Genomic DNA, 26388 nt, shown 5'->3' with positions numbered 1-26388 from the left:
CCCTGGCACAGGGACAGACAGACAGCTCAGCATCCTGCATGGAAAGGCCAAGTGGACATGAAGCAGTTGTGAGAAATGCAGCTGACAGAGGAAATTTGGCTGGGTTTGTAACTGCACCTTCAGTTTGTCAGACTCCAAGCAAATCCCAGGAAATCTCCTCCCAGACAGAAGAGAGGCAGAGAAGAGTGGGACATCCTCAAAAATAAACCCTGCATTAACACAGCCACCAAAAGGTGAGGACTTCACCAAAAGGTCCCAGCTGACACCATCTCTCTCTTCTATAACTGACCCAAGAATTTCAGAGCGCCAAGAAATCCAGCAGAGCATTCCCTGACTAAAAATAGGCCCAGCTAATTAATAAACCTTGTTAAAAGGCACACCCAGCAGCAGCATGACCTCTGCTTTGGTTACAAAGGGATGGTCAATATTGACTGTCTAAAAAACAGCAGCAAATCCTTCAGGTGGCTTCAATGTAAGCAATGCTCAGTTGGGAAAAAAAGAATCTGCTCTGCTCCCTGCCCTGGGCTTCTTTTATAACCATTTAATGCCATGTGTTGTTAGAGAGCTCAGCCCTTCCTAACCACGGTAATAAACACATATCAATCTCTTTCAAATTTAATAAATAGAGCCCCTAAAAGCTTTGCCTGGATCTGCTTTTCCCATTCAATTAATAGAACACAACACCAAAGTGATGAATTATTGAGGAGAAACACGAGCCTGGCCTTTCACAAATGCTCTACTCCAATGGCAATTTATTACAAATTAATAGTGTGCTGCAGCTCCTCCTGCTTCCTGGCAGCTGGGAATTGCTCAGGAAACTTGGGAGCTGCCATAAAACACTGCTGCTCAAATCATCCTGGAGGGGTTTGGGTGGGAAGGGAGCTCAAAGCTCCAAGGGTTTGGACAGCACTGCCAGGGTGGGATTGTTGGGGGGTCTGTGCAGGGCAGGAGTGGGACTGGGTGCTGCCCTCAGTCCTTCCCAGCTCAGGATATTCTGTGTTTCCAGGGTTCTAACTAAGAGAGCCCAGGGTCTGGAGGGTCCCAGTCCCACAATCACCTTTTCTGCAGCTGCATTTTTGCAGTATTTGGGCACCCCTTACTTCATTTTGGGTAATTTTTCAATCCCATTCCAATTCCAACACCTTCCATTAGTCCCAGGCTGCTCCAATCCCTGTCCAACCTGGCCTTGGGCACTGTCAGGGATCCAGGGACATCCAACCCAAATCATGCTCTGGGCACCCTGTGCCAGGGCCTGCCCACCCTTGCAGTAAACAAAGAAATAAACAAACAAATAAATAAATGAATAAATAAAGTGGGGGTGGAACGTGGGAGAAAGAGGAAGGATGGGAAACTGACAGAAGAACAGGAGAAACCTTTGCTTTGAGGGGTTTTTACTCCTGGAACAGCACAGTTTGTAAGGCAAGGATGGTTCTTTGCCACCCTTGCAGCACAGTCCATGGGCAGGGCTGGAATCCCAGATAAGCATCTCTGAGCAGAGCTGACTGTTGTGCAAGGATGAGAATTCACATTTGCACATTCAGAACTCCAGCTGCTCAGAAAGAGATTCCCAGATTTCTCACACCCTGCCTGGCCCAAAATGACCCTCTGACACTCTGAGAGAAATCCCAAATTGAAAAAACAACTGAAAAAAACCCCCCTTTTCTGCAGTAAAGGGGTTCAAATGGCAACCAGCCAGAAAGATACTTCACACTTCACCAAGCTTCTGCTCTGGAAGCACTTGCAGGAATCCCTCAGGAGCCAGGTGGGGATTGGCATTGCCTGCTGGAAGATCATCCTGACCCCAGCCAGGGAGTTCAAAGCTCTGGTTTCATGTGCTGCTTGCTAAAAACCATCTGAGCATGTTGATCCTCCAAACACTTGGAGTGAAGGTTATAAATGAATTGGTAAATTCATCAGTAAATTGGTAAATGCATGGTAATTCCCATTCCAGTGGAAGATGCCCTGCCCATGGATGGTATAAGATGAGAGTTAAGGCCCTTCCAACCCAAACCATTCCATTCTCAGTGCCAGTGTTGGGAAGATGTCACAGCCAGCAGCTCACAGACACCTCCAGCAGCATGGCAGCCACTCCACCAGAGCAAGAACCTCCAAAACCACAGGTGACAGACACCAAACCAGAAGGAAATGATTTCCCAGTGATGTTTCTTTGTAGGAAGGAACTTTCCTGATTAACAACAAAACACAGAACCACCACCACCACAACTGCTGTACCACCTTTTTCAACCCCTATTAAATGCCCCCAACCTCTCCACCTTCCCCTCCACCCAGCACAGAGCAGGAACTCAGAAAACCAAACCCAGATGGTTTTCCCTGTGGTTTTCCTTCTATTTGAACAATCTTCTCAGCTCATCCATGGTGTTAAATTTGGCCAGTTCCCATCCTCACTCAGAGCACAGCAGGAAACTCACCTCCATTTCTGATGGCTCTGATGCCCCGATGGAAATCTTCAAAGCTGATAACTCCCAACCCACTGGGATCCAGGTATTTTGTTAGGTCCTTTACCTGCAACCAAAAAAAAGCAGAGTTACCTATGGAATCCTTGCAGGAAACAGCAGCTCCCAGCACACAAACACCTTGCAACCAACCTTTTCCTGTTTATCAGAAAGATTTCAGAAAATAACAGTGAATTTCTTGAGCTTTGCCCGAACTGGGTCTGTTCTCCTTGAAGGGAACATAAGTAATCAGAACAAAGGGGTTAATTAGGACTTGGTTGGTGTTGAAAGTATTGTTTAGCCTTGAAGCAGCATTTCAGGCATTGTCTCCTGTAACATGGACCTGCTTTGCCAGGGATTTGTTTATTTTTATGGGTTTTAAAGAGGTCCTGTCTTAATTGGGAAACTCTGTAATAGGCTGCCTGGTAGGAGGGCCCAATTAAGGGGATTTGGTGATAATGAACTGCTCCATGTTACAAATTTAGGCCGTATAATTGAAACATTTTCCCAATTAGACAATGCCTGGGGGGGAGGGGAATCACATCAAGCCAGGGCTGGGAAGGAGGTGCTGCAGCAAGGGGCACTCTGAGGATGCTCTGGGCTGTTCAAAGAATGGGAAAAGGGCAGAACCACAGGGCCCAAAGGGTCTCCAAAAGGTGCATTTGGTTCCTTCCTTCTGCCATGAGCAGAAAATCCTTGTCACCAGACGCTTCTCAAACTCAACCAGACATTTATCCTCGTTTTAAGAGCTTTTGAGGCACCTTTGTCTATTTTTGCAGCTGAGGAACAATCCCAGGAGGGAGCTGGTGGGGCGAGAGAGGTGAGCTCCATACTGCAGACCCGCCCTCACCTGCCACACACATCTTCCTCCTCCTCCTCTTCCTCATGCACAGGAGGGAGTCTCCAGGGCTGCATTAGTGCAGTTTCAGTTTGGGGTTTCAGTTTGTTCTTGGGGAAGGAGCTGGTGAATCACCAAAGCTCTCCTTTCACACAGGTCTCACAGGAGACTCAGCCCAGGGAGCTCAGAGCTGCCCTGCTCACCCTGCAGCAGCACTGGGGAGTGGTTTGAGCTATTTTAGGTTTTCTGAAAGCCTAAAATTTCAGAATGTGTGTTTCTATAGGAAAATCACATCTAGAGCACACTCAGAGCTGCTCACCCACGGCTCCACGTGCTTTGGTCATCCCACATTGCCACAGGAACAGCTAAAATTCTGCTGGCATGGAGGAACCCACAGGGCTGAGACCATAAAACATGGAATCAGAATATCCTGAGTGGGAAGGGTCTCACAGGGATCATCCAGTCCAAGCCCTGCACAGACCCCCAACAATCCCACCCTGGGCATCCCTGAGATCATTGTCCAAGCTCTCCTGGAGCTCTGGCAGCCTCGGGGCTCAGTGATCTCAGAGCTCTTTCCAAGCTCACCTGAGATTCAGTGAATAGGAGAAGACAACACAAACACCTTCTCCAGTTTTCTAGAGCACTCTTTTTTGGCAGACAGACCTCCTAAACTCACATGGCACTCATCATCTTGGCTGAGTCAGGTTTCTTGTATGTTAAACAAAGGTATTTGAGACTAATAAAAACAACTCGTAGGAATGTGTCAGCTCCAGTTAATGCATCTGGCAGCTGCCTGGATGAAGCTGTCACTTAATTTGTTATCTGTGTACAGAGATAACAGAAGGGCAAGTGACATTTAATCAGACTTGATAAGCCTATAAGGGATTAGCATGACACACTCTAAATTACAGTTTCTGTGGTTTTCAGCTCCTCAGGACCACAGGGGGCTTCAGACCCTGGTGCCAGAGGCAGAGCAGGGCACCCACCCAGAGCTCAGCAGGACACACAGAGAGGTATCTGCTCTATGCAAAAGAGAAACAATAGAAATGTATTTAAATTGGGCTGTGGGCAGGGGGAAACGAGAGGAAACGGTTCTGAAAACTTCCCAACTTAGACATCATGGATGCAAACAACAAAAGGCACACAGTGAAGAGGCTGGATCAGTATGTGCTGATCCAAACCTGCCTGGATTTGCTGGCCAGGCTTAAAATCACCACTACCAGTGAGAAACCACCCCAGGCTGAGGTGAGTGGCTGCTGACACTTCAAAGAACCCACAGACAGAAAACAAGAATATTTGCTGTGCCTGGACTGCTCCTCTCACCAAGCATCACCCAGCAATGGAGGTGGAGCCCCTCTGCCCTGGAGCCAGGCTGGCAGAGCTGGGGGTGCTCACCTGGAGAGGAGAAGCTCCAGGGACACCTCAGAGCCCCTGCCAGGGCCTGAAGGGGCTCCAGGAGAGCTGCAGAGGGACTGGGGACAAGGGATGGAGGGACAGGACACAGGGAATGGCTCCCACTGCCAGAGGGCAGGGATGGATGGGATATTGGGAATTGGGAATTGGGAATTGTTCCCTGTGAGGGTGGGCAGGCCCTGGCACAGGGTGCCCACCCTGGATCCCTGGCAGTGCCCAAGGCCAGGCTGGGCAGGGCTGGGAGCAGCCTGGGATTGTTTTCATTTGTTCATTTTGATGACTGGGCTAAACCCAGCATCTCATCAGGCAGCTGGGAAAATCACAGCACTGAGGCTCAAACTGCTTTAGGTGCCTGCAGTAACTGTGAGCAGCTCTGAGCTCCCAGATTTGAGGTTTCAGCTGAAGCCTGAGCACAGCAGCTCCCAGCACTGTCCCATGGCACAGCACCAAACAGGAACACTCCACCAAGCTGAACACCGAGCTCAAACCATGAGACAGAAGCCACAATCCTGCTTCTGGCCAGCAAAAATACTTCAAATAAAGGGTTTGCTTCCTGTGTGTGTCTGTGGCTGCTCACAAACCCTGCCTGGAGCCCGAGCAGCTGAAACACAGAGCATTAAAGAGTGAAAGAGGATGAGGTGGGTTAAGTAGCTGACTTAAATCCTGCTGGAAAGTGAGAGCTTTAAACTGCTTGAAGGCAGCCAGGCTGCCTGGAGCTCAGCACAGACACAGCAGCAGCAGCACAGCTGGGGCTTGTGGGGGTGTTTGAGGGTCCCCAAGACGAGGAAGAGATGAGAATCTTCACTCCATGTTCCAAAAAGCTAATTATTATTATCTTATTATATGTTATATATTTATTGTATATATTTATATATTTATATACATTATTATAAATATATATTTAAATATATATTTTATATATAAATATAAATAAATACATGATATATATTTTATATATTATATATTTATGTATTATTATAATTATATTTTATAATTATTATTTATATATAAATATATTATATATAAATAATATAAAAATATATAAAATGTATATTTATTTTATAATTGTTTTATATTAATATATTTCTTTTATATATATAATATATAATATATAATATATAATATATAATATATAATATATAATATATAATATATATTATATATAATATATTATATTATTATTATATTATATTATATTATATTATATTATATTATATTATATTATATATATTATATATTATTAAGATATTATATATTATAGATTTATATATTAAAACTATACTGAAGAATAGAAAAAAAGGATTTCATCAGAAGGCTTGAAAGGAAAAGAATGATGATAAAATCTTGTGACTGAGCAGAGTCCCAACACAGCTGGACTGGGATTGGTCATCAAGTAGAAACAATTCACATGAGACCAAATCAAAGATGCACCTGCCACATCCCACAGCAGCAGATAATTATTGTTTCTATTTCATTTCTGAGGCCTCTCAGCTTCTCAGGAGAAAAAGTCCTGGCACAAGGATTTTTCATCAAATGTGTCTGTGACAGGGGGTGGCACCTGCCAAGGGGGCTCTGGTCCCTCCTGTGCCAGGGCCCTGACCAGAGCAGGGGATTCCTCCTGGAAAAGGACACGGGGCAGGTGGGGACAAGGAGGGGAGGTCCCCTGGCACCTCGGCAGCCCCACAGGGACTCCCTGCAGCATCCCCAGCCCACCCCAGGCTGCTCCAGCTGCAAACCCAGCGGTTCAGAGCCCGCCCTGCCGTGCCATGGGGCCCTCACTGCACAAAAAGAGTTTCCTTGATTTGATGCACTGAGCTCAGCCCAGCAAATGACCCTGAGCTCCAGCAGCGACAGCTCCACATCCCAGCTCACACACAAAGCCTTGGCAGGGGAAGTTTCCCAGGGAGGTGAAGGATTCCCCAGCTGTGAATTCCCTGTTTAGAAAAGGAAAAGGAAGCTCTGGGCCTCTCCTCTCCATCCTGAGGGATGCTCCATGTCTGCAGCACACCCCAGATGGATTCAGCAGGACAGAACATCCACTGGGCTTGTTTGAGGTGGGATCCCTGAGGGAATTCAGGGCAAGCCCTGAGCCTGCCAGCAGCTTTCCCTCACACCCTGGCACGGGTCAGGGCTGAACCAGATCCCAAAAATACATTCTCTGGAGGGGAAAGGGGGGTGGGAGATTTCCAGTGGCCACAGCACCCCTGAGAAGAGCTGGTGGAGCTCAGAGCATCAAATCATGTGGGGTCCCACAGGGATGGTGCTTCCGTGTCCTGCCCTGGGAATGAAATCAACCCTCAGGGATGCTTTAATCTACAGAGTCTGGGGGCAAATCCAAAGGGGGAAAAGAGGAGGAAAGAGTACTGACAGATTCCTGATAAAGACCTCAAAATACCCAAGCAAATGGGGAGGGAAAAGGAAGGGGAAAAAGGAAGGGGAAAGGAAGGGGGGAAAGAAGGCAGAAAAGAAGGGGGAAAGGAATGGGGAAAAGGGGGAAAAAGGGAGGAAAATGGGGGAAAATGGGAAAAATAGGGGAAATAGGGGGGGAAAAGGTGGGAAAGGGGGGGAAAGGAGAAAAAGGAAAAAAGGGGGAAAGGGGGAAAAAGGAGGAAAAGGAGGGGAAAAGGGGGAAAACAGCAAAAGGGTGGAAAAGGGAAAAAAGGGGAAAAGGGGGGAAAGGGGGAAAAGGGGAGAAAAAAGGGAAAAAGGAAAAAAAGGGGGAGAACGGGAAAAGGGGGGGAAAAGGGAAAAAAGGAAAACAGGAAAAAAAACAACAAGAAAAAAGGAAAAAAGGAAAAAGGTCCTGGTGTCCTGCTTGGCTGTGGCAGGACATGAAAATCCAAGCACTTCTCATGTAACTTTAATTACTCCCCTCTGCCTGCCAGAAGCCCAGATCTGCTCTGAACATCCTGTATCTCTGCACTGAGACAATCCCTGAACTCAGGCACAGGGAAGGACGAGCAGAAGTGCCAAAGTGAGGCATTTTTAGCGCTCCAAAGGAGGGAGGGCTCCCAGCAGCTCTGCTCAGGCAGGTGTGTGGCCCACAGGAGCTCACCTGAGCGGGAACACCCCGTGTAAAACCTCTCATGGTGACACAAAGGTGGATGCAGCACCTCCACCCTCTGTGTTTAACACCAGGGATGAGCCAAAGCTCCCTAAAAACCCACCTTGCCTCTCAGGGCTAAACCAAAGGAAAATGTGAAATATTTTTAAATGCTGATGACAGAAGGCAGAGTATCCTTTTTTCACCTTTGGGAAACAGGCTGGAACTGCTGAAATTCCTGCAGCCAAACCAAAGGGGCTGTGCCAAAGACACAGCTGTCCCACAGAGGACAGATCCCACACTCCCCGAGCCCATGGGCTGCAGTGGGATCGGCTGGAACGCTCTGATCCCTGCTAATGCAGCATTTCTGTGGGCTCAGAGCACATCCCTGCCCTGTGCTGGCTGCTGACGGGGTGAGCACAGCTCCCCACACTGCTGCAGGGATGGGAAGCACAGCTGCAGCATTCCCAAAGCCAGGAACAGCCTCCCAGCCCTCGGCTGCTGTGGCTCATCACCATAAACAGCCAGGCCCCAGCCCTGCTCTCAGCATCTCCCTTCTGAAGGAGCTGGCACTCCACAGAGCACTCAGAACCTCAAAGCAAGTCTCTATTCTGCTGCAATTACACCTAATTAAGTAACCTTTAAAACACCCCCGAGGGGAGGATCTCATTGCAGGGAGCAGCCCTGGCCAATTGGGAGTGAGCAGTGCATTATTTATTTCACAAGTGGCAGCGCTGACCCAGGGCTGCTGCCAGGATTTTGCTCTCCCAAAGCTCCAGGAGGAGCTCAGCAGGCAGATCCAGCCTGCTCAGTCTCTATTTAAAGGTCCACCACAAGCAAGCTTGGTGAAGATGTTTTCTGCAACAACTCTCCCTAATCTGGTCCAGAGATCAGCTCATCCCTCCCATCCCTTCATCCCTCCCATCCCTTCATCCCTCCCATCCCTTCATCCCTCCCATCCCTTCATCCCCAGGCTCCAGCACTGCAGCATCCAAACACCTTCCTGAGCAGGAGACAAAAGAAACCCCAGACTGGTTTGTTCTCATCTTTTCTGGCCACAGAAGAAATAATCAGAGCTCCTATTTAAGGTAGAAGGATTATATATTATATTCCCCTGTGTTCAGCAGGGGAATAATTATGGTAAGGATAAACCTGCAAGTATTAAATAAATAATAAATGTTAAAATTATAAATAAATAATAAATAAACCATAATAAATTATGGTAAGGATAAACCTGCAAGTATTAAAAAGCAGAGGAATGGGAGAGAAATCACCCACAAACCAAGACAGAGAAGGAGCAAAGTGAGCAAATTCCCAAAGGGAAGACAGATCCTCTTCCCAGGAAGAGATCCTTGGCTTACAAACCCTCTTGCCTAACAAATCCTCCTTTTCCCAGGAATTCAAGAGGAAAGCTCTCAGCCTGCCACAGCTTTTGCTGTTCATCACCTCCTTGGGGCAGTTTCTCCCCCAGTCTTGCCCCAAAGCCTCTCCCAGGCTCCTTCTGCAGGAAATACCAGAGTGGAAAATGCAAATACAGAATGGACAGCAGCAAATTCCCTCCCCACCAAACTCCTCTTTTCCCCTTTTGCAAGGGGGAGGAATACATCTCCAAGGCAGCTGTGAGCCAGCACCAGCCCCAAGCTGATGCTGAGGACCAGATCTCCCCACTCATCAGGAGCCTGCAGAGGAGAAGACTTTCCTTCAAACACTCCAAATTCACCAGGAGGCAGGAAAAAAAAGCCAGAATGTGTTTGATAGAGCTGGCAGCCAAAGAAGCCTGAGGACCCACATCCTTCCTGCCCACAGCCACGAGAAACCAGGACAAACAGACCCAGCCAGGCCTGCAGTGAACTGTGGAGATCTCCTCCACCTGCAGCACTCACAGCTGGAATTTTGGGCTGTTTTCCTGTGGGAACCCAGCACATTCCTCTGGCTGCCCTGGAAGACTGGCAGGGCACTCAGAGACCTTGGCACAGAGTCACAAACACCAAAAACACCTTTGGCTTTGATTTTAGCCCATGGAAACAATTCCCAACTTTGTGTGAGGATTTACAAGCCGCAAGAGTTTGAGTAGAATGATAGTGAATTTGTCACAATTCACCCTTGTGAATTTTTCACAAGGGTGAAAAAGTAGAATTTTAGGGATTTAGAATGGGAGTTCAAGAGGCAAGATGGAGGAATCTGGGTGTGTCCTGTCCTTCTTTTTCTTCTTCATCATCTTTTTCTTTTCTTCTTCTTCTTTTCTTCTTGTTTTCTTCTTTTTCTTCTTGTTTTCTTCTTGTTGTTTCCTTCTTCTTTTCTTCTTCTTTTCTTCTTCTTCGTCTTCATCTTCTTCATCTTTGTCTTCTTCTTCTTCTTGTCCTCCATCTTCTGCTGTGATGGTGGCACTTTTGGATTGGTTTAGAATAGATACAGACTGTCTAACATAGGTGATAGGTATTGGAAAATTATTGTAAATAAATACAGGTAGTTTTTAGTATAAAAAGCCAACACCACCAAGGGCAGGGGCTGTGCCACAACCCAACCTGCAGGACAGATCTCAGCAGGTCAGAGAAAGAATGGAACAGATAAGAGAAAATAAACAACCTTGGAAAGCAGAACCGAGGAATCTCAACTTCTTCCTCAGTCAAGGGGCTGGGAAAAAAGATTCTTTAATACCTTGGGGTCATCTCAACCACAGAAACCTGAGATTTTCCCTGCTGGTAGAAATTCCTCTGCTCTGTACAGGACCAGTCTGGCCTGACCCCACCAGCTCCATGGGTATCTGGAGGCAGGAACACCTCCCTGCTCAGCAGGAGCCTCAGTTTGTGCTATTTAAGTGTGTTCTCAAATGCCAAATGTGACATTTCCAAATTATCCCTCAATTGTTGCCACTGAAGCATAAAAATGTATTTAAACAAACAACTTCAAGGATGGTTTGGAAACATTAGCAGGAATATAAGTTACGCTGAGATGGTTTTAATCCAAATTTAATTGTTTGTCTCAAGTGTTCCACATTTCCTGTCGCTCCCTAAGTGCTCAAAGGCTTCAGCAGCCACCATGCTCTGCTCTAAACATTTATTTGTTTAATGAACTTCAAGAGGGTTCTTCCTCCACCCTCCAAGCCTTTGTTTGTGGCTTCTGTTCCTCTGATGACAAGGGAAACCTGTTCTCACCCTTCCAAACACGGCTCAGGGGCAGGAGGCTGGGTTAAATCAAGAAAGAAGGAAAGGTTTAGAGCCTGGCTGCTGCTCAGGTAAAACACACACACCTGGGTGGAGCCACCCTGGGGACAGGGCCCGATGCCACCACAGAGCCACCCTTGCTGTCCTGCAGAACAGGGGCAGGAGCTTTCCCAGGGTTTGGAGCTGATCTGAACAAAAATTAAAAAAAAAAAAACAACAAAAAAAAAAACAACAAAAAAAAAAAAAAAAAAACCCACACAAAAAAAAAGAAAAAAAACCAAAACAAAACAAACAACCAAACAAAACAAAACCCCAACCAACCAACAAAAAAAACCAAAAAAACCCCAAAAAAACCCCAACCAACCAACCAAAAAAACCAAACCAAACCAAACCAAAAAACATACAAACAAACAAAAAACCTGAAAAAAACAAAAAAAAATCCCTACAAACCCAACCCAATCAAACACTCCAGGAGGTCACACACTGAGGATGAGGCATTTTAAGATGCTGAATGTTTTTTTGCCTGCTGTGGCAAAGCTCCCTGCAGCAAACCCAGGTGTGATGGGGCTGTTTGGTTCCAGAGGCTGCCCAGGCTCACAAATCCAGAATTTCTAAGTGTGTGAATCCAGGATTTCTGGGGTTTGCTTCCCTGTGCTCCCCTCCAGGATGGAAAGCAGCACAAAACACCCATGGGCACATCCCAGACTGAATCCTCCCATGGCCTGGCACACTCACCCTCCCCAAGCACAATGTACAGGCTGTAACTCATACATGGGTCAGAGAATCACTGAATTATCTGGGTGGGAGGGACCTCAAAGCCCATCCAGTGCCACCCCTGCCATGGCAGGGACACCTCCCACTGTCCCAGGCTGCTCCCAGCCCTGCCCAGCCTGGCCTTGGGCACTGCCAGGGATCCAGGGTGGGCACCCTGTGCCAGGGCCTGCCCACCCTCCCAGGGAACAATTCCCAATTCCCAATATCCCATCCATCCGTGCCCTCTGGCAGTGGGAGCCATTCCCTGTGTCCTGTCCCTCCATCCCTTGTCCCCAGTCCCTCTGCAGCTCTCCTGGAGCCCCTTCAGGCCCTGGCAGGGGCTCTGAGGTGTCCCTGGAGCTTCTCCTCTCCAGGTGAGCACCCCCAGCTCTGCCAGAGCAGAGGGGCTCCATCCCTGGGCTGCCCTGGGCTCTCTCCAGCTGGGGTGGGGCAGGGAGCTGCTCCTCCCAGCTCTAAATGTTGTGATTCTGGGGGACACAGGGACAGTGAGCTGGAGCTGCAAACAGCAGCAGCTGAGCAGGAGAGAAGGAACCTGCCTGGCCCAGCCCTGCTGTGCCTGCCACCCTGGCAAAACTGAGCTTATTGTACCACAAACAAGCCTGAACCAGAGCCCAGCAAAGCATAAAGACTCGTTTCATTTTTTAGAGCTGCTTCAGGTTATTCCCCTCCCTTTGGCACCTCCTCAGGCAGCTCCAGAAAGGGCTGTTTGTGTGAAGGACACACAGCACACTCCCAGAGAGGGAAAAGGAGCCCAGAAGGGATCAAAGGCTCACAGGTAGATTCCTGGAGCAAGGCAGAAGAGGCTGAGATGCCATGCATAGTTTGGGAAGCCCAGGAGCTGAGGGACTGGAAGCTCTGGGCGTGAAGGCAGCAGCACAGCAAGGAAGGGCCCATGGCACCTCCCAAAGCAGGGGAACAGCCTGGATCTGCCCCATGGCTCTGCAGGGGTGTGCCAGGCTGCCAGGCAAGGCCCACCTCTGTGCCACCATGGCATGGGTGCCCACACAGCCTGGAGGAGCAGCTCAGAGCACAAGAGAATTCCCTGCTGCACACCAAGAGCCCTCCTGCTCCAAACCAGGGCGTCCAGAATGCTCCTATTCCACCCCCAGCATGCTCCTGTTCAAAACCAAAGCTCCCAAAACTCCCCATGGACCCTTCAGGGAAGGTTCCACAAACCTGCTCTGCTCTGTGCTGTGACAGTGTTCACAGGGGTCCCAGGATGAGGGAAGACATGAGAATGTTCACTCCATGTTTCAGAAGGCTGATTTATTATTTTATTATATATATTACATTAAAACTATACTGCGAAAAATGCATGTATTTTATGATTGGCTTTTTGCAAATATTAAAATGAATATTATATGTGTTGTGTAAGAAAGTAATGCTGGAGTAATTCTCTTAAATACTGTGGTAAATATAGATTTAGGTTATAAAAATTGTTAAAATAGAAACAATGCTACGTACGATGCTTTGTTTAAAAGAAAGGACTGGCAGTGAGATAGCAGCCACAGGACCCTGAATCTTTCAGAGAAAAAGAATTTTTTTCTCTTATCAGAAGAAATGAACTTCTTCCTGCCTTGAAGGCGCTGTTAGGATTCAGAGGAAGAAGTTGACACTGACCAGACAGAATCCTGTATTGGAATGGAATTTATGCATCATGTAGGAAGTGTATGAATATGCCACATATACTAAAAGAATAGAAGGAAAGGTTTCATCAGAAGGCTGGCTAAGAATAGAATCAGAAAGAATGATAACAAAGGCTTCTGGCTCAGACAGAGTCTGAGTCAGCTGACTGTGATTGGCCATTAATCAGAAACAACCACATGAGACCAATCACAGATGCACCTGTTGCATTCCACAGCAGCAGATAATCATTGTTTACACTTTGTTCCTGAGGCCTCTCAGCTTCTCAGGAGGAAAAAATCTTAAGGAAAGGATTTTTCATAAAAGATGTCTGTGACACTGTGCACCCTCCCTGCCAGGACAGCAGTCCCAGAGCTCCAAGCAGCCAGAGAGGAATAGCTGCTTGCTGCATCCATGTAGCAAACACAGGGAAATAATTCCACAAGGATATCCAAATTTTGGTTTATCCCCCAGCTGTAAACTCCTCACACACACACCCACAAAGAGCAGGGTGAAGAGCAGCCACTCCCCTGGAAAAAACAGGGAATGTGGCCAGGCAAAAGGGAGCCAACAGCTGCCTCCTCATCCCTGCCCAGCCAAGGGACACTGACAGGACACAGGACATCCCCACCAGCCTCCACAGCCAGGCTGGGGCTGGGTGTCATCCCCCCATCAGTGCAGAAAAACCTTCTCCAAGCAGAGCCCCTGGTTTCTGTGTTTGCAGGGGATTTTGTGCTGTGTTTGTTTGGGATATGGGATGGCAGAGCAGCTCTGTGCCCACAGCAGCCTCACCCTTTGCTGCTCTCTAAAAGCTCTGGGCTCCTTGCTCACATGCTGCTGGAGCCCAGCTTCCCCTGCACTCTGGCAGATGGATTTTCCACAGCCAGGCCCTGCCAGATGACGCAGCTCCTCTCCCTCTGCCTCTCCTCCTCCTCCTCAGGGGACAGGAGGAAGCAGGAACAGGCTGAGGAGCCCTTCCAGCAGCAGCAGTGACTCAAACACAACATAACAGCCCTGGCGTTTCACCACGGGACACGGCACAGGGGGAACAGGAGCTCTTTCTTCTGGAAAGCTACAATGTGTTATTAAAAATAATATTAAAAATAAATAAATTGGGGTGGTCTGAGGCTGCTCACCGTGCTGCCAAACAGGGAACAGCCTGGAAACAAAGCTGTAAGCCCCCATTGGGCACTGCCAGGGATCCAGGGCCTGCCCACCCTCACAGGGAACAATTCCCAATTCCCAATATCCCATCCAGCCCTGCCCTCTGGCAGTGGGAGCCATTCCCTGACAGGACACCCCCAGAGCTGTCACCAGCCCATGGCACAGGGAGCTGGGACACACCAGGACACACAAAGGAACTCAGGAATTCATGTTTGTGTGCCCAGCACACAAATTCCCAACAAATACCACTGTCCCTCAGTGCTTCAGCTTCAACAGGATCCCAGGATGTGGGAACAGGGAGCAAAGGCACTTTAGTCACTCTGGCATTCCTGGGAAAAGGGAATTTGCTTTGGCACTGGAAGAAGCTGGATGAGAGAAGTCTCCCAGCAGCCTCCACAATTCCCTGCTTTAGGAGCAGTTTTCTCCCTAGAGAGGAAAAAATCCTGACCAAAATCAGGAATAAAGTTCCTGGGCCAAGGCCACAGCCACGAGGAGCCCCATCCCTGACCCACTGGGGCTGTCTCAGGCTGGAAGATGTGGCTGGGGTTGTTTATTCTGTTTAATCTGTCAGAGCTGGGGCAGTTCTCTGCTGTCCATGGGCAGTTTTTTCTTTATCTCTCCACAGCCAACCCTCCCTCCAGGAGATCTCTGCTGTCCATGGCCACTGAGTGTCCCTGCAGGGCTGATCCCATCCCAGCACCCTGACACACAGGGGGCAGGGACTGCTCTGACTCTGTCACTGTATTTTCTTTTTCTTTGTACTATTGCATTTGTATTTTTAATTTTCCTAGTAAAGAACTGTTATTCCTACTCCCATATCCTTGCCTGAGAGCCCCTTAATTTCAAAATAACAATAATTCAGAGGGAGGGGGTTTACATTTTCCATTTCGGGGGAGGCTCCTGCCTTCCTCAGCAGACACCTGGCTGTTCAAACCCAGACAGGCTGTCCCATCCTCAGGTCCCTGGAGGAAAAGCCCAGCCCAGCCCCAGCAGCAGCAGAGCAGTGTTCCAGGGCAGGATCCACCACCACTCACAGGGATTTGGGCTCTCCAGCTGCTCTCCCCATGGAGCCAGTACCCAGCATCCAGCTCAGCACCAGTGGCACTTGGCAGGAATTGTCCCCATGGCTCTCCTTGCTCCTGTCCCCTCCTCTTTCCTCCCCCACAACCCACAGGACCACTATTAACTCACTCTGCCCACACCAGCTCCAGCAAAAGCTCTGCAGGGAATGGGAGCCTCATCAGAACCCAGGATTTGGGAGAAGAGACCATTCCTGGAGCTGTGAGCTGTGAGCTGTGCAGGGAGCCCAGGCTGGCACTGCCATGGCTCCATGGCACCTTCAGGGCTGCTCCTTGGCCTTGGAATTTTGGGATCCCAGAACAGGGTTCCTGCCAGGTACCACTGATGTCAGCTGGGACTGCCCTGTGGATACAGAGCTCTCCTTCAGCCTGGAGCTGTCTCTGCCACCAGCACATCCAAGGCCTCCAGCATAAGGACATGGAGCTGCTCCAGGGCTGGAGCCCCTCTGGAGCCAGGCTGGCAGAACTGGGGGTGCTCACCTGGAGAGGAGAAGCTCCAGGGACACCTCAGAGCCCCTGCCAGGGCCTGAAGGGGCTCCAGGAGAGCTGCAGAGGGACTGGGGACAAGGGATGGAGGGACAGGACACAGGGAATGGCTCCCACTGCCAGAGGGCAGGGATGGATGGGATATTGGGAATTGGGAATTGTTCCCTGTGAGGGTGGGCAGGCCCTGGCACAGGGTGCCCACCCTGGATCCCTGGCAGTGCCCAAGGCCAGGCTGGGCAGGGCTGGGAGCAGCCTGGGACAGTGGGAGGTGTCCCTGCCATGGCAGGGGTGGAACAAGGTGATCTTTAAGGTCCCTTCCCACACAAATACTGGAAGATCCAAAGCACAGACACATGAGGATATGAACAACCAGTGATTCTGAGAGCAGCCTGAGGAGATCCCTGCTGTTCCTCCCCCTGTGGCTGCAGTCCTGCCTCTGCTGGAGGCCTCAGGCCTGGACCTAAAGCATCAGCCCCAGCACCACCCCATGTGTGGAAGGGGACTGAAAGATGCAAAGATCTGAAAGTGGAAAAGGAAAGCTGAGAGGAGCTTTAGGGGCTCTGCCTGATGTGGGACAGTGAGGGAAGCACCAAGTCCTGCACACTGGGCTGGTTCAGCACTGGCTGCACTGCAGATGTCCCAAAAACCTCGTCAGGAGAGCAGCTCAGAGCACACCCAGAGCAGGGACTGCACTCTGGGAGCAGCTGGGGAAGCTTCTGGCATGTGGGAGAGGCACTGCAGGTACAAAATGCACAAATCCCCAAGGGCAGAGTCCCTCTGTGTGTCCACAGGCACCTGCACATGGGGACAAGGCCTGGGATCAGCCCCAGGGCAGCTCTGGGCCCTCCTGACCAAACACACCTGGAGGGGTCCGGGGGGGGGAACAGGGCTCCCAATCCTCAGCAAACTCTCATTGTCAGCAGTTTGGGAGGCAAAACCTCCCTCAGGCTCATCTAAACCCATCACCCAGGTGGGACCCTCACAGGGACAAGGACAGTGAGGGGTTGGAGGGGTCCAGGGAAGGGAACAGGGCTGGGGAAGGGGCTGGAGCACCAGGAGGGGCTGAGGGAGCTGGGAAGGGGCTCAGCCTGGAGAAAAGGAGGCTCAGGGGGGACCTTGTGGCTCTGCACAGCTCCTGACAGGAGGGGACAGCCAGGGGAGTCCCAGGGAACAGGGACACAACAAGGGGAAGCAGCCTCAGGCTGGGCCAGGGGAGGTTTAGGTTGCATATTGGGAATATTCCTTCATGGAAGGGGTGGTCAGGCCCTGGCACAGCTGCCCAGGGCAGTGCTGGAGTCCCCATCCCTGAAGAGCTCACAAAGATGTGGCTGTGGCACTGGGGACACGTTTCAGGGGTGGCCCTGGCAGTGATGGAGCACAGATGGATCCCAGAGCTCCCCAGAGCCTCCCTGAGTGCCAGCCCAGCAGAACCAGTCTGGCAGCTTTGCACCTCCATTCTCCACAGGTGCCTCAACTCACAGAACCACACAGAGGGAAGGGCTCCCACTGCTCCCCCAGGGCTCACAGGGCCAGGAACCCACACGGGAATGATGGAAAGGTGGAGCCAGGCATGAGGGACAGGGAGAAGCAAGCCATGCCTCACTGCCAGCAGACTCACAGAGCTGGAACTGTGTTGGTTCATTGCTGTTCAGGCTCCACTCCCGGGAAAAACATTGGTGCCATGGCAGAGGGGATGCTGAGGGTGGCCCAGCAGCAGAGGTTAAAGGGAATTCATTTGTTTTGCAAAATTCCAAAGGCAGGAATTAAGAAAAAAAAAAAAAAAAGCCCCTGGGTTCAAAGCAGATCATTCCTCTGACAATGAGCAGCAAACGAAAGTCAAACAGGAATAAAGTGCAGAGGAATTCTGTGGGCAATGGTAATGATTACCAATTATTGTCTGGGCTGAGTTACATAATGCTATCAGCAGCCTGGGAATGCTTTGGGAGAGGGCTCTGTGGGCAAGAGCAACTCCAAATGAGCCCTGTCTTGTGGTGCACTATCATATTCCAGTTAATTATGGTGACCCCAATCCAATTTTAATCAATCACAACCTCAGGAAATACTCTGCTCCTGAGAGGAAGCTTCTTGTGAATCCTCCTCTCTTCTCTCAGTATTTACAGGGGGTTATAAAGGAGAGGGAGAAGGAATTTCACACAGGCAGACAGTGACAGGACAAGGGGGAATGGGGTGGAACTGAGAGATTTACATTGGATATTACAGATTCTGCGCTGGCAGGGTGGGCAGGCCCTGGCACAGGGTGCCCAGAGCAGCTGGGGCTGCCCCTGCATCCCTGGCAGTGCCAGGTTCGATGGGGTTTGGAGCAGCCTGGGATGGTGGAAGGTGTTCCTGGACATGGCAGGGAGTGGGATGGGATGGACTGGGCAGGGCTTGAGGTCTTTGCAGCCCAGCCCTGAAAACCCTCAGGTGGTGCCTTGGCTGCTGCTGGGGCAATGCCCACCCTGGGAGCCCCCTCAGGCACAGCACGGGGCAGCTCTGCAGAGCTGGGGCTGATCCTGATCCCTCCCTGGGTAACCAGGGCTTCTTTACTTGCAGGAATGAACCCAAATTCCAGAGGAACACAACTAACCTTGATCAAAACAAATCACAGCATGGTTGGGGTTGGAAGAGACCCTAAATCCCATCCAGTTCCACATCCATGCCATGGCAGCGACCTCCCACTGTCCCAGGCTGCTCCAATCTCTCCTTGGGCCCTGCCAGGGATCCAGGGCCTGCCCACCCTCCCAGGGAACAATTCCCAATTCCCAATATCCCATCTATCCCTGCCCTCTGGCAGTGGGAGCCATTCCCTGGGTCCTGTCCCTCCATCCCGTCCCCAAAAATCCACATTCACTGCACTCTCAACCTGCAGGAGCCAGGCAGAATGAAAAGGTTGATTTAATAAACTGGGAGCTGGGATAAAATTACCAGCAGCACCCTCCTGCCAGCCCACAGAGACAAACCCAGCCTTTGAGCATTCACAGCCCTGCAGGCTCCATCCCTGCAGGATAAGCATCCCTCCATCTGATCCCAGCCACAAACACAGCACCAGAGCTCTGCCCAGCTCTGATCTGCTCCCAGCCCTCCCCACCACTCCCAGCAGCTAAAAAAACCCAGGAGCAGCACAGGAATCATCTCCTCCTTGGAGGCTTTGGGGATATTTATAAGTGAATCAAGCGAGCTGAAAATGGAATTTGCAAAGCAGCCACCACCTCGCCCAAAATTACACAAAATATGTTGGCTTGGAAGCCTTTTCCTCTCTGAGGGAGAAAGAAAAACTCCTGTCTTGGAGCTCCTGGAGCACACAGACCTGTTATTTATTGATGGTGGTAAAAGCCCTTTGAAGAGGGAGGAGAGGAGGGAGGAGGAGAGGAAAAGGCTCCCACCCAAACTCCCCAAACCCACAAATTCCCTGCCATGATTTTCTTTGGGGAGGGGAAAAAAAACTGTGCCCTTGCTCAAAGCAAGCAAAATATTGCAGATTTGTTGCTGTTCCAAAGCACACAGGGGTGTCCACAGGCACCTCCTGCACAGCCAGAGCATCCCCAGTGCCATCCCAGAGCAGGAACCAAATCCCAGGAGCTGGAATGCTGCTCCTTCCAGGCCAGGGTATTCCATGCAGTTAAACAGCAATTAAAGCCTCTGGAAGGTGCAGCAGCAGCAGCAGCACAGTTGGAGGCAATTAAAGCCTCACTGGCCTGTGAAAGCATGAGAGGTAATTTTAGAAATCTCTTCATAAAAGCAGCATTGCCTCTGCTCAAACTGGGTAAGAACCATGAGAAAATGGAAAAATAAAAAACAAAAAAGGGGTTTCCTCGTGACGGATCATTATATTTCACAGGGAAGTGGGACAAAACCAAGGGGATGAGGGAGGAGATCCCAAATCAGCTGCCAGGCCAGCATGGGCAGGGAGATGGAAGGAGGAAACCCTGGATGCAGCACCCAATTCCCAAGGGATCCATCAGAGGGGAGCAGGAACAGCAGTGGCGTCTCCACAGGGGGAACCTCTAAAAAGCTGCAGTTTGACACTATCCAGACCTCATTACAGGAAATAACTGCCAGCTTTTCAGATGGCTTTATTCAAAAATAAAAACCAAGTGCAGGATTCTTTGCAGCTGCTGCCTGGAGTGATCCCTGCCAGCCCCAAAATGGGATTTGTTCTGCAGCTCTCAGCTCAAGCTGGGCACCCCATTCCAAAAGGCTGAGAAAAGTACAAAAAAAACCTGACAAAAGCCCTCAGGAACCATCCCCAGAGGGAAAGTTAAAAGCTGAATATGGAGAGCTCAGCTGAGGATGAGCTGATGTGGTGGCAGGACTGGTGTTGAGGGATGGAAATGTTAAAGAAAGCAGAATAAATCACACTGGAATGAAGCTCAAACTGATCATCCAGAGGGGAAAAAAAAGGCTGAAGATCCCTTGGAACAGCAGCCTCTGGAAGCGAGTGAGACAAACTCTGGGATTTCTCTTAATTGAGCCAAGGCAGTGAGATCATGTGGTGCAAGAGGCTTTTCCTTCTCCAATTGTCTGTTAGATCAGAACAGAAAAGGAAAAACAACCCAAGGTGCCAGCAGGACGCTTGTCCTCAGCCTCACAAACAATCCATTCTCCTCTGGGCCTGCTGGAAATGAATCCAGGCAGAAGAGCCTTGGGCTCTGTCACCCCAGCCAGCTAAACACAATGCAGAGCTACAGGAAAATTTCATTTTGGAATAAAAATTTAAACCTAAAGTGGTTGCACAATGGTTTTAGGTTCTGTGCAACCCCCAGAAGTGCAGGACACAACCCCTCCTGCTTTGCAAGGTGACACAAAAGTGACATCAAGTGTGTCCCCAGCTCGCTGTTTAAGCCAGCCTTGCTCCATCCTTCTGTCCCAGCCAGTGGCTCCAGGGAGCAGCAGATCCCAGAGAAACGCAGGGAAAAAGGGGAGGAAGGAGGGAAAAACAACACAGCACCCCCGGCAGCTGCCTCCCAGGTGGTTTGGGAGCAGTCCAGGGATTTTGGATGCAAAATCAAGCGGTTCTCAAGGAAAGTTAAGTTATCCTCAAGACCTTTCTTGTTTGTAAATCCACGGAGCATATCAGGGGTCCATGGGAGCAAATCTGTGTAGGATACACACCCTCCTGGGAGAGGCTGTGGGGGACCATCCCAAGGCTGTCCCTTCCCTGCTCAGGGTGGGCTCTGGACCATCCCAAAGCTGTCCCTTCCCTGCTCAGGGTGGGCTCTGGACCATCCCAAGGCTGTCCCTTCCCTGCTCAGGGTGGGCTCTGGACCATCCCAAGGCTGTCCCTTCCCTGCTCAGGGTGGGCTCTGGACCATCCCAAAGCTGTCCCTTCCCTGCTCAGGGTGGGCTCTGGACCATCCCAAGGCTGTCCCTTCCCTGCTCAGGGTGGGCTCTGGACCATCCCAAGGCTGTCCCTTCCCTTGGCTCAGGTGTCACCCCCACACCACGCTCCCATCACCCTTGGGAGATGAAGGTTCTGGCAAGATCTCAATCCCTATCAGCTGTTATCTCTGCAGATCAAAACAAACTGCCTTTATCTCTGCCCTGATCTCTTCCCCATGCCAGCGGCACTGACACAGAGCTCTCCCACAGAGCCCTCCAACACCCCAAGCTGCTTAAGCAAAACCCCATCCCAATCCCATTTTTGATCCCCATGGAGAGAAAAACCACCCAATTCACCCGAGCAGAAACCCCCAATCCCACGGTGCTTATGGAATCAACGCCAGCTGGTGCCTTCCCTTTGACATTTAGCTAATAATTGTTGCAGCCAAACGAGCTGACAGTGCTCACTCAGCAGCCCGTGAATGCCTCTGGTGTTTGACTGAGTGCTAAAGACAACACTTGCTGCTCTCCAGCTCCTCATCCATGTGGGCACACACACACAGAGCCCCTCCTGCAGCCCTCCCCAGCCTCGGGGATCAGCTGCTGGTCCTGCTCCAGTTTAGCCATTTGTTCCAGCCCTGTGGGCAGCAGGCAGGAGGGCAGGGGAAAGGGAAGGGGCTGGAATTTGTTCCTCATGAACAATTCTCTGTGATTAGCCAGGCAGCCACCACACCCCGACCCCTCTCAAGTCATGGTTGTGGCACAACCTTTATTTACACCTTCAGGGTCCCATTCAGTCCCCTGAATTCTGTTTTACCCTCTGGGGATGTTCCTGCCCTTTAACTCCCACCTGAGCTGGATCTCCATTTGCCACAAGCCCCACTTTGGGCCCAAGTTCAGCTGCTTCACAAAAAATAGGTCAAGGAACTCCTCCAGAGCTCCTCCCTTTATTACTCCACACATCAGGGGGTTCAGGGTGGAGATCAGGAAAGGTTCATCCCCAGAGGGTGCTGGCACTGCCCAGGCTCCCCAGGGAATGGGCACAGCCCCGGGGCTGCCAGAGCTCCAGGAGAGCTTGGACAGGGATGCCCAGGCTGGGGTTGTTGGGGGTCTGTGCAGGGCCAGGGGATGGACTCAGTGATTCTTGTGGGACTAAAAGGGACCCTCAAGGTGTAAATAAAGGTTGTGCCACAACCGTGCCTGGGGTGCTGTGGGAGAGGGGTCAGGGTGTGATGGCTGCCTGGGCAATCACAGAGGGACAAATTTGATCTGCTGGGAGCTTACAGACACAATGACCAACCCCTTCTCTCCTCCCTCAGCATGCCCTGATCCTTTCCAAGCTGCAGACTCACACCAAGTCCTCCTGCACACACAGGCATCCCCTTTGCTCCTGCAGTGCCAGTCCCCTGCAGGGCCCAGGACCTGCCACACCAATGTCCCCAAGGTGCTCAGCCCCAGCTGTGCCAGGAGCTGCCCGTGCCAGCCTCCAGCTGAAGAGAAATGGCTTTGCAAAGCATCATTTAGGGCAGCACTGGCTGTGCTCAGCAAGAGCAACAGGGAGCTGCAGAGAGCCCCTTCCCACCCAGATCCATGTGGCCACCATCCAATGGCACAAACCCTCTGGGGACACCCCTGAGCTTCGGGGTGACCTTAGCAGCCCCCAGCCCCTCCTAGGCCATGCTCTGAGGTGTTTTCCCATCTCAGTGAGGCCCCTCTGGAGCTCTGGCCCCATCCCCTCACTGTTACCGGGCACTGCTGGGCTGAGCTGCACCCCCAGAGCCACCTGCCACGTCCCTGCCACGTCCTGTCCCCATTTCCCACGTCCTTGGGCTGCTCCTGCCAAGGGACACGAAAGCACACGGTGCCCAGGGAGGTGGCACCGTGTGCAGGAGCCTCCATGGACTGTCTGCTGCTGCCTCCTCTGCTGGGGACAGCAGTGGGACATGGTGATGGCACAGGGAGCCTGGAAGGACAGGGCAGAAGAGAGGATTTAGGAATAAAACCTCTCTGCTGACACAGGTAGAGGTACCTGAGCTCACACCTTGAGACCCCCTGCGCACAGAGTGCCCCCTCAGCAACACAAAGAAGTTCCCTGTCTCCACTCTGCAGGGCTGTTTTTCTAAAATAATCGCCTTTGTTTTATCTTTGAGAGGTGTTTCTAGCAGGGGGACAGGGATAAAAAGCCCTCCTCCACCGAAAGCCTCCTTCACACATGATTTGCTTTGTCATGGCACTTAAATACCCGCGCAGCAGCCAGGGATGGAGAACGAGAGCGGACCTGGGCAGGCACAGGGAAACTTCACAGCAATACCTGAGTTCCTTAAAAAAAAATAAATCTCCTTTTCCTGGTAGCGATGCCAGCCCAGGCCAATGCACGAAACACAACAGATCCATCTCCGTGCCCTGGTGAGCGCTGCCGGAGCTTGCTCCATTTTGGGTCAGCCCAGGCAGCTCCAGATTGCATCGCTGTGATCTGCGGCAGGGGAACAGCGGCTGGCCAGGGCACAGGGCAGCAGAAATGGGAAAATGCGCATTGAGGCTGTCAGAGCCCGACAAGCGAGCAGGGAGCCAGGGAATGGCCTGGGCTGGAGAGGCCCTGAAGGATCCCCGCGCTCCAAGGCGCTGCCAGGGCAGGGATGCTCTCGCTGTGGGATGAGCACGGTCAGCAAGGGCGGCACGGAGCAGCCCCGGGATGGCCCCGGGATGTGCCCGTGCCCAGGCGAGCCCCGGGGCGGCAGCGATGGAGAACAAAGAGCCGCGGGCTCCCGGCGGCTCCGGCTCCTCCCGGGCGCAGCGGGGGCCGCTCGGGCCGGCGTGCCCTTCACCCGGGGCGATGCCAGCGCTGTCCTTGGGGACACTGAGCTCTGCAAAGGCCGCAGCCCGGACAGAAGCCACCATCACCCTCACCCCGGGGCGGCGGGGCCACCGGGAACCAAGCGGTGCCGCCCCCCGGTGCCCACGGTGGACAGGTGCCCGGTGCTCACCTGCTCGGCGCCGTAGGCCGTGGCGAACTGCACGAACTCCTCCACACGCACGAAGCCATCGCCGTCGCGGTCCAGGGCGTCGAAGACCGGCCGGAGGCGCGGCTCCTCCTCGGGCGGGGGCTCGGCGGAGCCCTCCGGGCCCGGGCTGTCCCCGGCCTGCCCCGGGCACCAGGGCGGCGGCTCCGCGCCGGCAGCGGCGGCATCAAGGGCCCAGAGGTCCAGATCCAGCTCCGGGCCCAGCTCTGCCTCCTGTTCCAGCTCCGGCTCCAGGTCCAGCTCCGGCTCGGGGCTCAGATCTGCCTCCTCCTGTTCCGGCTCCGGGTACAGGTCCAGCTCTGGCTCCGGTTCTGGTCCCAGCTCCGGCTCCGGTTCCCGTTGCAAGTCCAGGTCCGGCTCCGGTTCCAGGTCCAGCTCGGGTTCTAGGTCCAGCACTGGCTCCGGTTCTGGTTCCAACTCCGGCTCCGGTTCCAGCTCTGGCTCGGGCCCCGGTCCCGGCCCCCGGGGCAGCGGGGGCTCGGTCCCAGGCGGACGCGGCTCCATCTTCACCGCCGGCGCTCCGCGCCCGCCGCCGCCCGCCCCGGGCCATGCCCCGCGGCCATGCCCCGCTCACATCGGGGCGGTGCCGGTACCGGTGCGGTCTCCGCGGCACTCACGGCTTTGTGCGAGAAACGCCGGCCCCGCCCGCCGACACCGGGGGCGGCCCCGCCGGTCCCGCCCTGCTCGGGGAGCGGCGGCTCCGAGCGCCGGGGCCGCGGGTCCTGCTCGGGACCGGGGATTAGGGGAGGCGGCGGCGGCACCGAGGAACAGCCCCGCGGCCCGCCCGCCCTCGCCGCCGCTCCGGGGCCGCCCGCGGACAAGCGGCAGCTCCAGCCCGGCCGCCGCCGCAGTAGCCGGGGCGGTGACGTCACTCGCCTGCCGGTCCTGTTGGCCCCGCCCCTCCGCGGCGCGAGCCCGTGCTGAGGCCACGCCCCCTGCCTGGCTCGCGCGCGGCGGGGGCGGGGCCGGCGGAGAGGGGCGGGGCCGGCGGAGCGCGAGCACGTGGGACCAGGGGGGCGCCGTGAATGGGGACCCCAAATCCCCCGGCTGGGAAACCGTGCCCGGGACCCCAACCCTCAAACTCAAACCGTGCTCCGGGACCCCAAACACAAACCCAAACCGCACTCTGGGACCCCGAACCCCAAACCATGCTCTGGGACCCCAAACCTCAAACTCAAACCGTGCTCCGGAACCCCAAACCGTGCTCCGGAACCCCAAACCGTGCTCCAGGACCCCAAACTGTGCTTTGGGACCCCAAACACAAACCCAAACTGCACTCCAGGACCCCAACCCCAAACTGTGCTCCAGGACCCTAAACCAAACCACGCTCCGTGACCCCAACCCCAAACACAAACCATGCTACGGGACCCAAAACCCAAACTGCGCTCCAAAACCCCAAACCCAAACCCAAACCGTGCTCTGGGACCTCAAACACCTGTGAGGGGATCTGTGCAACAGGACTGCCCAGCTGCTCCAGGTGTGAGCCCCAAATCCCCCCGGGGAGATGAGCCCTGCTTTGGGATCCCCAACCCCAGTGGGGCAGCACTGTGTGCCCCAGGATGCCTGAGCTGCTCGAAGGGGGAACCGAGCACCGGGACACCGCTGGGACCCTCAATGGGTTAATTCATTAATGAATGCCCGTGCTTAGGGCTCACAGCCTGCAGGCTCTGGGCAGCCGCAGTTTCTGCTGGAGCACCGGGATGGCCCTGCTAACACAGCCCTGAGCTGGCCCAGCAGGTGGAATTACAGCCCCTGGGCATAATTAGCAGCAAACTTGATGAGCAAGAGCATCCCTGGCCCCAGTGACCCTGCCCGGGGCACAAACAGTGTGTGACATCTCAGGAGCAGCCTGGTTGGGCCACCATGTGTCCCTGAGCACACTCAGCCCCGAGAGCCAGAGCTCAGCAGCAGCCCCAGGGAGGATGTCACCCTTGTCCTTCAGCCCAGTGCTGGAAGGATGGAAACCTCCACTCCAAATCCTCTTCCTCAGCACAGCCATTCCTAAAGGTGAG

The 26388-nt window shown here is 52.5% G+C and overlaps 1 protein-coding gene across 4 annotated transcripts in view; it reads right to left on the bottom strand.

Moving 5' to 3' along the window:
- RAB11FIP3 (RAB11 family interacting protein 3) overlaps positions 1-25273 on the bottom strand; it is a 93052-nt gene extending 67779 nt beyond the window's left edge. For 2 of the 4 annotated variants that reach the window (XM_074553124.1, XM_074553129.1), the window contains exons 1-2: positions 24341-25271; positions 2430-2523 (exon numbers count right to left, since the gene is read on the bottom strand). In XM_074553124.1, the coding sequence (XP_074409225.1) occupies positions 2430-2523; positions 24341-24880 (634 nt within the window). In that variant the 5' untranslated portion in view covers positions 24881-25271. Of the gene's footprint in view, positions 1-2429; positions 2524-24340 lie in introns of all 4 variants that reach the window. The other 2 variants (XM_005496646.4, XM_026798768.2) reach the window with 2 other exon arrangements.
- Between the last annotated feature and the right edge of the window lie 1115 nt (positions 25274-26388).

The sequence above is a fragment of the Zonotrichia albicollis genome, chromosome 16, assembly GCF_047830755.1.
Source record: "Zonotrichia albicollis isolate bZonAlb1 chromosome 16, bZonAlb1.hap1, whole genome shotgun sequence".
Classification (NCBI taxonomy): Eukaryota; Metazoa; Chordata; class Aves; order Passeriformes; family Passerellidae; genus Zonotrichia; species Zonotrichia albicollis.
This window is presented reverse-complemented; position numbering and strand designations above follow the sequence as displayed.